Source organism: Diabrotica undecimpunctata, chromosome 7 (genome assembly GCF_040954645.1).
Source record: "Diabrotica undecimpunctata isolate CICGRU chromosome 7, icDiaUnde3, whole genome shotgun sequence".
In the NCBI taxonomy this organism is placed as follows: domain Eukaryota; kingdom Metazoa; phylum Arthropoda; class Insecta; order Coleoptera; family Chrysomelidae; genus Diabrotica; species Diabrotica undecimpunctata.
The window spans coordinates 61200795-61213884 of NC_092809.1; the positions used below are offsets into that span (position 1 = coordinate 61200795).

A 13090-nucleotide genomic window follows, 5' to 3' on the forward strand; every position below is an offset into this window, starting at 1 on the left:
TTTATATACATTTTTTTGATTGGAAATCCATTAACTTTAGTTGTAAGTTGTGTGGTGTTTTTACAATATAAAATTTAAATTTGTTTTGCATAAAAATCTTGAAACCGATGACGAAAATTTTCATCAGTACTTTTAGTGACTCAATAAATGACAATAATTATTCTTTTCAATTTAAGAAACAAACAATTTTATTTTAACCTGGAAACTTTTGATTTCTGTAAATAGTTCGTTGATTAACTTTTCTTTGCATTGTAGTTACCTATATTTAATTTATTGATGTAAGTTTTAATGTCCACAAGAAAAGCTTGCTTATCCATTTAAAATTCGGTAATTCTGGTATATATTTCCTTTTTGTATTTCCCACTTCAATCTCGTCTATCAACTCTACTTTACTACAATATTATTTTTTAAATTTAAAACTTTTGCGTAAAGTAGATGTTGATGGATAATACAATGAAGTTGTAGGGGTGGCTATTTAATATTTAATTCTTTCAATTTTTTATTAGTCATGCCTACCAAACCAGTATTGTGACCCGTCATGTTCTTTGCACGGTCAGCTGTGACTTATTTTAAGTTTGTCCAATTGAGATAGTTCATATTGAAAACATCTAATAGCTGCAACAATATATCTGCACCTCATATTTATATTCCCATGGATGCTTTTTAATGCAGCAAGTTTTTCTGTTACACAAAATTGTTTATCAATTCCACGGGTAAAATCCAACAATTGAACGGTGCTAGTTATATCCTTGCTTTCAGCAAGTGCTAGTGAAAAATACTTATATTGTGAATTTATTTTTTCCTGAAAAATTTCGTTAAAAGCATCCAGAATACATTTTTTAATGAACTATCCATCCGCTAATGGTTTGTTATGTTCAACAATTAATTTCGAAATATGTAGGGACGTTTGGACTAATTCTGAACTTTATTCCTTACATTTTTAAAAAACGTTTTGTTCTTCTAATGATTTTTGTAAAGAATCAATTTTATTTTGTCTGAATATAATTAAAAATAGTACCTATCGTAGTGAAACGTCATAAAACGGCAAGCCGTCGACGGCCGTTGTGTTCGCTGGGGAGTGGGGAATAAACTTGCGCAGTAAAACCACACGCTCTAGAGGCACATTTCGGCATGTTCACGCTCTAAACGAGCAATATGTGTCTACAACACATTAGCTGGCAATATTGCCAACTATAATGACCAAACTTTGCAATATAGGAGAATGTTTTTAGTATGTCTCGGTCATACAGTCAGCAATAACCACATATTTTTGGTATCGCCCGCATTGTTTTACAATAGTTGTCGGACGATTGCTTGGCGAGCGAAAATCCTTGCAATATTTACTTTGTTTTGGTGAATATTTGTTGTTTTGGAACATTTTCCAGGAATAAAATGACTAATAATTAGTCTAATGAGTGGTTTATAGATTTTATTAACGAAATGCAAAAAAGACGGATGGGCTGTTGTCGTTGAAAATTTTGAGATTTCAAGTGATGAAGCATGCAAAAAATTCAGAGGCTTGAGAACGTATGCAAAAAATGAGGAGACAAAACATGACAAGTGATAGTGTTGGTGGTAAACCAGTGAAATGGTTGGCTTTCGATGCAATATCATTTATTTTTTATTTGACATTCTTGGAAAGTTTTTAAATAAGTTATTGTGAAGACTAACTTCTAGACTTATGTTATATAAAGTTTCATGCCAGTTTAATTAAGGTCTAATCTACAATCCTTTTTTCTTTAATTTTTTTTTTTTTAATACAACATATGCCGCTGCGTCGAGATTTTGTCATCCATTGACACCTGATTGTATTACCCGTTTACGAACAAATTCACGCGCCATCCTGTTGCTGACAATGTTGTCATAAATGGCTGGGCCATTGTTGCCAGTATTGGAGCCACATCTTCTTCTTCTTACGATGCCTATCCGTTCCGGATGTTGGCGATCAACATCTGGAACATGGAGCCACATATTGCAGTAAACATATTTCTCATTTAGAAGCACCTTAAGTTTGTTGATTTTTTCTAAAATTATATTGTTGCTTTGGCGACTCGCGCAAAAAGGAGCAAAGGGCCGCAATTTGAAGATCCATGCTTTAGAGCATATTACTGATCATCTTTGACATGATCAGGCCTTCTCCATCAGCAAGTCCACTTCAAGTATTTTGTAGGTCGCCAGTCAGTTTTTCTTGAGTCTTCTTGTATGGGGCTGTAGTAGTGGGTTTCTAAATTATTATGATATTTTGTGCTTTGTCTGAATGACGTCTTTAATAACATAATCTATTTTTAGGTCTTCTTGTGACGTTTAAATGGACACCGCATCTGTTATCATACACCATGGTATGTCTCCTCAATATTTTGGATTGACTTCTTTGTATAGCAGATCGACTTGTTTGCGCATAGTTCCGCCCGATATTTCCAGATGGGTTTTGTGGTTGTTTTATAAATAAAAAGTTTGTTTTGTAGTGATACTCTCTACTAATTAGTCAGTAAATACCTTTTAAATCAATTTGTTTGCCTTTTTTCAGGTTATGTGTTCTTTTCAGGTTAGTTCTCTGTCTAGGTGAATTCCTAAATATTTCTTGTTTATAGATTGTAGTATTTGTATGTTGTTTAAGTATACTGGCGAACACTGCTCAGTGTAACTTGCAGAAATTTCGTTACATTAATTTTGTCTTTCCATTTTTGCAGCCATATTTGTATTTGGTCCAAGTGACTTTGGAGTACCGGAGTGACTTTGGTCCAAGTACTGGATTTGCATCTGTTGCAAGGATAACGGTATTATCGGCAAATGTACCTATTGTGGTTTTTCTAGTAACATGGATGTCTGTTGTGTATAGTACATCTGTCACTTTCACTTGATACAATCTTAATAATTTGAAGTAGGCGACAGAAAGATACTTTTTTTTATCTCGAATCCACACATTCTGTGTGCTACATCTTGTCGAAGGCTTGACTGACATCTAGAAATACGATGGTGCAAAACTCTATCTTTCCATCCTTGGATTATATTATGAATAATTCTGTGGACTTGTTGGACAGTTGAGTGTTTCTATTTAAAGCTAAACTGGTGAGTTGGTACTAATTCTTGAGTATGAGGATCAGAATTTATTCTTTTTAACATCAGTCTATTAAGTGTTTTGTTAATATAACTTATTGGTCGATATGATGTGACATTATTAGAATTTTTGTCAGGTGTCAGAATAAGTATTATTTTTGCGAGTTTCAGCATTTTTGGCCAGTTGATAAGACTTAGAATAGAATTAAATATGTATGTGATATTATGGAAATTTGGAATAATTTGGTGAATACTGTGACAAGATGTTCTGCAACTAGTCAAGCTTTTTCTTCATAACTTCTGACCCACTGCGAATTGTGGTCGATTTCGTTGCGAATTGGAGGTACTTGAGCTTGAGGCTTCTTTGAGTGTCGGATATGTTTGTAGTTTAGTTGGTTAGTTGTTCTGTTTGTCTAATTTTGTTTTATATGCAGTGGCATGTGTTCGATTACCATATCGCTCTGGCTTTTCTTTTTTTTGTAATCATTTTCTCAATCTCATCTGGTATGTTGTACGTCTTGTTTTGTGTATTTAATTCTGGTGTGGCGTTAGTAGCTGCCTCGAAGAGTATTGTTCAGTGTTGTTATCGCTGCCTCTATTTCATTTGGAGTTTTGTGCTTACTTGCAAATTGATCTCTTCTATAATTTCGGTACGGAATTTTTCCCAGTCTGTTATTCTGTTATGAAGTCTAGGGGTTGGTATTCTGTTTATTACAGAGCAGCTATTTGTTGAAATTATCGGCGAATGGCCGGACGATAGATCATAACTTAGTATAACTTCCATGTATTTAGACGAGATACCATTGGTGATGAAAAATTGCAATAAATTAGGAGTTTTGTTGGCACCTGTTGGTCAATATGTGGGTGTAAACCCACGATTATGCCGTGTGGTTCAGCAATAGATGTGTACACTGCAAAATTGGTATGTGATCCAGAGTAAGGTTGGAAATTTATTCCTCACTTGACAGGATCTAAGTTCAAGGCTTGTAAAGATCTATTTTGCTCCAACCTTCCAATTTAATCGATGTATTCGTCTCCACCATATTTTATTCATTAGCACAAATAAAATATTGAGTTATGTTTGTAAAAAGTGAAAGAATTAAACCATTAATTATAATTTCATAATATATGGACATTTGTTTATATGCAATAATGTGCCACTTGAGCAACCTTTTTATTTGAAAGGTTCTGCTTTCTTTTGGCATGTCAAAGTTAAATTTAACGTTTATATGGGATTAAGCCACAATTGATTGTAATGTAAATTAAATTTTTAACTAATGTTCGACGTTTCGATTTCCACTCCAGAAATTTTTTTTTGTTTCAGTTTTGCTCCAGTTTTTAAAAAAGGTTATTTTAAAAAATTTAGTAAGAATATATAACCAACAATTTGTTGTTGTAGGTTTTGTTTTTTAAAATTGATGGTTGATTTACTTGGCCTCGATCTTGTAGGCAACAGCATGCTTATGGTTGAAAACAATTCCGAGGGTGGTGTTTTTACCCTCGTAATGTCAAAGTCTGACTGTTTAGTGTGTTTTTTGTATTGTATTCTAACATAGATTATATTATGTTTGTGTATTGTGTGTTGTATATGTATGGTGTCTGAATTGTAGATTATATGTCACCGACTTCCTATTACTCAATGCTACCAACAATATCGGAGTAATAAGATATATCACGTACAATGCATAGCACACATTATACAAACAAAGAAACACAAAACAGTTAGGATTTGATATTCCAAGGGTAAAAACACCACCCTCAGATTTTTTTTTAACCATAAGCATGCTGTTGCCTACAATTTAACAAAACCATAACCAACAACAACAATTTTGATTGGATTTTTGCACAAAAGATTAAAATAACCTTTTTTGAAAAAGATTTCCGGAGTGGTAAAAGTATAATTTTCATTACAATCAATTTTGGCGTAATCGCATATAAATATCATATTTAATTCATAGTGATGACTAAATTCTAAATCCATTAATTTACGACTAAAACATATCCATCCCTATTGAGACCATAATCGATGTCTTTCGCGGTTTCCCGGAAAAACTTTCTTAAACGTTTTAGGCCTTTGGTTTGTGAAAATCTGATGTTTTAACATAATTACCAATTTTTAGAGATGCTTGCCGGCTCAAAACAATATAGACATGGTTAGATCGGCGGAACAGTTATTCAGACAGAGACTACCAAATATAATTTATATTGGAATTAATTTAAACAGCGGCGCCACACGTTTGTTAATGGACCAGTGCATAACGACAGCAAAACAACTTCTAGCTTTAACACTTCTCGCCAGTTCAACGGGTCGGAACGGAGTTGAGCAAGTCTACGAGCAAATAATGGTAAGTTTAAAATTATTCATGTATAAATAACACAACAAATATTCAAACCTAAAAAGAGAATAAAGAACAATGCTATTTCTTACGCCGTATTATTTGTTTGACAATTGTGTCATATAATTTCTAAATGTCAATGATACTTCACTTCAAACAATCATGCAACCTAAAACTAATTTATTCTGTGAGAGGTACAACGCACTCTGTTGTTTTATTTAAATAAACATAGATTTATTTTTACATCTTTCTACCAAAGAGGTATGATAAACCATTACAATTTATGGTTTAGCACAAGGCATTAGTTTTGAAACGTGGAAATAATTCAAATCTTTCCTTTTGTATCCAATATCTACTTCATATAATATATTTGAGATTTTCTTTTTTATTTAAAATGAAGCTAGTGTTACTTCATCAAGTTTTTTTTTCTATTCAGTTTTGATGTATTTTCCACATATGCCCAATTTGCCTTTTTTAAATCATAGAATTTTCTATTTTTGTCATGTTTGTAGTTTTTGTAGTTATTTATTATACTCATGATGTGGTACCGAATTTTTATAGGTTATTTGTTTATCTTCTTGTAAGTTGGTCACTTCAAACAGTTCCTCGGAAAAATCGGATGGGTTTTTCTAAAAATCAAATATTCTGGGCTATATCCGGTTCAGTGTTAATATGATTAGAGCAGAAAAAAGATTGTGATTACTATAAACATCATCTTCGTTTACTATAAACCAATGTGAATATTAAAATCCATGTGAAGATACGCCTAGATGGCAACTTAGAAAAGGTATTCATTATACGAAACTCATTGAAAGCCCCTGAATAATTATATAAAGCTGCAAAAATTATTAATAATATCCAAAAAGCATCTTGGTATAATACACCAAATATTGCGCAAAGAACTAAAGGCAATAATTAATCCAAAAGAAATCAAGAAAAGGTATATACACGAAAAAAATTAAACTGCAACCTAACTGGCAAAAGATTAAAAACTCTGTAGATAAATATATTTTGAACAATACCATACAGAAAGAGAAATTAAGCGTAATTAATTAACAAGAATCCATAGGGAAGTATATCAGTGAATTAACTACTGAAAAGCAGCAGTGGAAAGCAACTAAACGGCGTAAAAGGTCAATTATGCCCATTACTAATGGTGATGGAGAGCTCGCAGTGTCGTTTTCGCATGCGGTGGCCTCTATATAACATAAGAAAACATCAGAAAGCTAGTCTGAGTATACACATTCAGTCTAGAACTATAGTACATTTGAAAATGATTAATAGCACAAATTTTATTGCACGTCAGATAAAACCCAATATAATCCAATATAATTTTCTAAAATACAATATTCAGCATTGTTCTGAAAATTTTTGGGTTTTGCCTAAATTTTTAAACATACCAATTTATTTAAATTCTTGTCTTAAAATTTGTAGTGATTTTAATTAACAAATGATATAATTACGTAATCTCTACAGGTACAAAATATTTACAATTTCCAAAAAGGAAACTCTCAACTTTCTTAGAAAGGATTAAAATTTCCAAACTGCAGAACGTGTTTTGAAGATTGTGAATAATTTTAGTTAATATTAACAGATTGTGTTTGTAAATTTCTGTGATTATAACATGCAGAATTGTTAGTTCCATAATAAAAAGCGATATTATTAAGTGAACTTGTGTAGTAAAAATGTCTCAAACGTCTAATTTTTCTCCTGTGAAATTATAGTGTCATTTAGTGTTCAATGTCATGATGAACATTTTACAAGTATTGTTCGGAGTATAGTTTCTAAGTGTTCAGATATGACCGGAGTTGGACAAGCAACTATTTATAGACCATTAAAGCAACGAAAGACTGGAAGTATTAGAGAAGCACCTAAAACGTCAACAGGGAGAAAACCAACTCATACAGACGATACTGTGAAATAATCGATTCGAAGAAAAGTTCCTTCATTTTATTTACAAAAAACATCCTACTTTGGATAAAATTTTAGTAGACATTAATGAAGACGAATCTTTGCCAAGCATTAAAACAGATAAATTGTGGAATTTGTTGGATGAGGCAATATTTAAAGGAAATTCGAAAATTGAGGAGAGAAAGCAAAAATATTTTTTATTTAGATGAAACATGGATAAATGAAGGGAATTTTGGAAAAAAAAATGGAAGATAAACTGGTTACAAGTATTCATCAGGCATTTATAGAAGGTTTGTCTACGGGCTTAAAATTTCCAAATGGTAAAGGTCGCCGTTCACTCATATTGGAGGAGATAAAGGATTTGTTGATGGGGGCTTGCTAGATTTTATGTCAAATTCTACGAGCGACTACCATGAAGAAATGACTGCTGATATTTTTGAGGAATATTTCAGTCAAATGATAAATTTATTACCGGCCAGTTCTGTAATAGTCATGGACAATGCCAGTTAGCATTCAAGATTAAAGGAACCGTTATCTAACACTAAATGGAGAAAGCAAGAACTCTTGGATTGGCTAAAAACCAAAGAAATAGTAGTGCCAGCAGAAGGTTTACTCAAAAAATAGTTATTGCAAACAATATTCATCAAAATTTAAGACGTATAGTGTAGATGAAATAGCAAAAGAACACGGAGTTACAGTGTTGCTGTATATATAACAATCTATATACAATAGAACTAATCTGGGCTCAAATGAAGGAATATTCCGCGAGAAATAATACAACATTTAAAGTTCAAGATATTCAAAATTTCAACTGACAATTGACAAAAAGCTATAAGACGTGTCATAGCAGAAGAAGAAACTTTCTGGAAACTCGATATGTTAATAGAGGAAACAGTAGACCAATTATTATTTCTGTGGGAAATGAAGAAACTGATGATGGTGATGATACATCCTTATCGGAAGAAGACACCTTATGTATTTAGGTATGTAGATATATATTTATATTACTAATTATAAGTTTATATGACGCTAGTAATCGAAATATATATTATTAAATTGTAAGGAAATGCCCTAAAAAATATTTAGTATTTTTATAAATCGTTTTCAAATGTACTACACACTGGTTCCTCTCCGTCGACTCGAGTATGTATATTACGAAATTAAAAAGAAATAAGCAAGTGGACTGTATTAGAAATAAAATATCCATTAAATAAATCATTAGAGTTTGTTGAAATATATAAAAAAGACATATCTGAATAATTTGCCAGGTAAATTCTGTTTTTAGTCTATAGATTCTATATATTCTCACCTTCAGAGATGAAATAGAAAAGTAAACATGTTTAAAGAAGTTTCTGATTTATTAATAATAAAGAATAATTTTCGAAACTAAAATTAATAAAAACCTATTTAAGAAACTCTACTTGACAAAACAGGCTAAGTAACTTGCGTATTATGTCTATTGAAAATTTTATGGCTCGATCTTTAAATTTTGAGGATGTTGTTGATACATAATAATTTTATTACTATAATATCTTGTTAACGTTAAACTAGTATTTTATTGTACCGGGTGGTCCAATAAGCCGATCTCTCGGCTATATATCAGAAACTATTCATGTTATAACTTTAGGAGAAAAAATTCCTTAGTAAAAGTGGCCAAGAGAAATCGTTGGAAATAACTTTCAAGTTTCTGGGTTAACCGCTAGGGGGCGTAACCTGTGAAGAAAAATTTTAAAACCAGTTTTTTATGAAATATGCCCAATTATATCAAGTGTTAAATAAGTAAACTAGAAAGAGGCCTAAATTCCGCCCAAGTTGTTCAAGCGAGACGACATGAAACAGCGCATTATAAACGCAATAAATAGTATATCAACAGCTGAGATCGAAGCAGCTGTTATGTCTACGCGCGAAAGATTACATCTTTGTGTAGACAACGATGGAAAACAATTTGAACATTTAATTGGACATTAAGTTTTAATGATCGAGCTATTTGTATGATCTTTCACATATTTAATTTTAAGTTATAATAAAGGGTGAATCAATACTATACTTACTTCTGTTTATGCGTTTTTATTCATATCTCGAGTTCGTCAAAAGCTATCAACATGCAGTTTGCGCCATTTTGTTACGAATTTAATCCAGTTCCATTATAATTTACAATAAATAGGTGTTTCCATTAAACATTTTGAAGAAAAACAAATTTTAATTTTTTCTATTCGAAAATACCCTCTATCTATGCCAATTAAAACTAAATGCAATTCACTATTTCATCCACACTATTTCTCATGAAACTAATTTCGTTAAAATCGGTTGATCCAAACCAAAGTTATAGGTATTTATTCACAAATACTTTCCCACTCTCCCCCACCCTTTATTTGAAAAAATAAAAAAGTACTTGAACAACCTGTGCAGAATTTAGGCCTCTTTCTAGTTTACTTATTAACACTTGGTATAATTGGGCATATTTCCCAAAAAACTGGGTTTCAAAGTTTTCTTCACAGGTTAAGCCCCCTAGCGGTTAACACAGAAACTTGAAAGTTATTTCCAGCGATTTCTCTTGGCCACTTTTACTATGGAATTTTTTCTCCTAAAGTTATAACATGAATAGTTTCTGTAATATAGCCGAGAGATCGGCTTATTGGACCACTCGGTACATATATAATACCTATACTTTAGAAAATTTTATATTTACCTAAAACGGAAACACTATTAGTGTTCTATCACTACTTCAGTGATTTATTAAAATTAAATGACAATGTGACGATTTTTCTTTGCTATGGGACTCATTTGATATGGTAACGCCACTGCACTGGTGTGATTCGTAAAATTTCATCATTTTGAAAGTGTTTTATTCAGTTTTCGAAATTAAATTATATTGCAATTATTTGGATAATCTAATAGCATATTTAAATGTCATCAACATAGATTATTTTATAGTTTAATCAATTAGAAAGTCCCATTATCTATTTTGGAAATAAAGCGATTTAATCTGTACAAACAATTGATGTTTACAACTCGTACTAGCATACTCGGTTTAATGTATTTACGAGGACTATTCTACAAATTCTTTGTAGAAAATACTACAAAATCTTTAATAAAAATACATTTATTGATTTTGCAAGATAGCTTCCTTTAGATATTTGTCTATTATTTACGCGGAAAATTTTTCAATCTTCGCCTCGATGTTTCGACCATACTAAAAATGAGTACAAAGTTACACTGTTTTAGCGGTACTATAGTAACTGGCAGTATAGTAATCAAGGTGAATGAGACAATACAAAGTTCAACCGTATAAAACCTTTCATTTTTCAAACATCTTGCCGATTTTCACATACAAAAACGTTTTCTAAATACATTTTACTTATTTTATAAGTCCTAGTTGATTAACTTGTATTAACTTCTTTTAAAGGATTTTGTTTAGTTTTATCTGTAACTTTCTTTGGAAAATACAGATTTTAATAATCCTATTTTCTTCTTCTCACCAAAACTCATGGAATTAACGGGAGAATTTGCCGGTTTTTTAAAACTCTCTCGAAAACAAACCTTCTTCGCTCAGACTCTAAATTGCTCTCCACGGCTGCCAACATCGAAGTCCCGATGACCAAATTCGGACTTCCACAATGAAAACGGCGTATTATTTCCTGCGTAAATACCTAGGCGGAACCAATATCAAACTAAAGAGCAATTTGTTTATTATAAACAGACTCCGAAATGTTTAGATTATTAATCCCAGAGACACAAAAAGATTAAGAAGTTTTTTCGGCGTTTTGATATACGGGGTGAAACGAAAATACTACAAACTGATGGGATTGCATGAATAATGTCATATAAAGTGTCTGTTACCAAGTGGTTACTGCACTTCGACTTTATTAAATTTATTTTTGAAAATAGTCTTTCACAACTTCTATTTGAATGAGGTAAAGTTAACATAGACAATTCAGTAATTCAAATTAGCAAATAGAGGATTACTGCCAAAATGTTATTTGACGCACTTTAAAACAGAATTTATCCAGATTTTTGAATTCTATTGGAATATTCTGGTATTGTTGAAGTTTCCTACATTCGTCATCATTCTTTTGTATCTTTTGTAGGTGTTGATGATTACAATTCAGGGCAATTTTGACATTAGTGGTAAAAGACCTTTTCAACTGTTAAAGCTACTTTTATTTAGAAAGTGTATCTTGCCCATGCCCACGGATCTGCAAAATCATTTATGTTGTACTTCCATACCAAGAACTGCCTGCATCTTTCTTATAAATCCTGTTTCAATTCATCATCTAAATTATTAATATTTTGTGTCGCTCCAATTCCTATATACTGGTTGGAATTTTGACAAATTTTGTCATATCTTGAGGATCAACATTAGTTTGTCTCACATATTGTGGGTTCATGTAATTAAACAATAGACTTTTATACAGTGTGATCATTTCACTGTGGAAATTTGTAATAACTACTTTATCCCTTTGGAAAAATTTATTTAATTCCACAAATTTTGGTAAAACCCACTTCAAAAATTGGTAAAAAAGTTCCCATTTCCCATAAGATGTTAAGGTTTAGCGCCCGAGAAATATCTGTTTTCATTTCAACGATTGAGATCACGAGATATTCGAGATAAAAACTTATCTTAAAAAAGAGAATGATCCTAGCATCAACCGAAATTATAATATATTTTACTATTATTGGTATTCATATTATCGTATCTTGCGGACAAAGTTAAAATTATCGTATAAAATTATAATTATCGTACACCTGGCAACGCAGAACGTGTTTTAAATAGTGTTCAATTGGATCGGAAACATTCGGGTTTCAATCGGGAGACCAGGAGGAAATATGATTTTGATCTCGGTCTGATAAGTATACAGAAGATACTAACATAATGCTAGTATCTCTGTTAGTATCTCTCACTAATTTGTAATAGTAACCTTAGTTTTTCCGTATCTGTATATGTCACACTCCAATGTTTTACAATAAATGAAAGTAATTGATTATTGTTTTCGGGATTTATAGACCATGGTCTGAAATTATTTCTTCCTGGCGTTTTCGTCCTACTGCCACCAGAAATATGAGATACATTTCTGTGAAATCTACCGGCTTGGAACGTCTACACTCTTTGGAAAGTAACTAACTTGAAAATAATTACTTTAGTGAAATCTCTGTTAATATCAAAAAAAAATATCCTATTTTGGAAGTATTTACTTTTGCGAATCAACATTTTTATGATACGGTTGATACACACAGGTTAAAAACTGTGCACGGTCACAGAAAATTCATGCTAAATTAAACAATTAGTTGAAATTTCGAGTTACGTAAATGGTAAATAAATATTCAATTACTTGCCAAAAAATAAAGAAATTTAAAATTCTTATAGCGATCTTGCTTACAAGCCGTACATCATATGTTTTGCATTTGCATTCTTTTGTTCGTAATAAATTAAGAAAGTGCTATAAAAATAATTTGAAACATTGAAATACATGTTTGACAATAAGAATTTTCAGATTAACCCTCGTACATGATAGTTATTTAAACGGTGAAACGGACTATTTCCCCGTATTTATTGCATCTAAGCACCGAGGGTTTATTTTCTATCATTCTAATAACGTATTGGAGTGAAAAGACAGATTTGGTTATTGTTTTGGTCGGTACTTGTGTATTGTAACTTGTACATAAGGTCAAATGCTAATTAACGCCATACTATTGTTCTTTGCCGTAATTATTAAATAATACACATTGGTAAAGCATAGTGTTAGATGTACAATTGTAATGATATTTTCGTGTTTATAAAGTGAATA

General features: G+C 31.6%; 1 protein-coding gene across 4 annotated transcripts in view; it reads left to right on the forward strand.

Moving 5' to 3' along the window:
* LOC140445418 (uncharacterized) overlaps window positions 1-13090 on the forward strand; it is a 98378-nt gene that overhangs the window by 72369 nt on the left and 12919 nt on the right. For all 4 annotated transcript variants that reach the window (XM_072537424.1, XM_072537425.1, XM_072537426.1 and 1 more), the window contains exon 14: window positions 5178-5402. In XM_072537424.1, the coding sequence (XP_072393525.1) occupies window positions 5178-5402 (225 nt within the window). The remainder of the gene's footprint in view (window positions 1-5177; window positions 5403-13090) is intronic.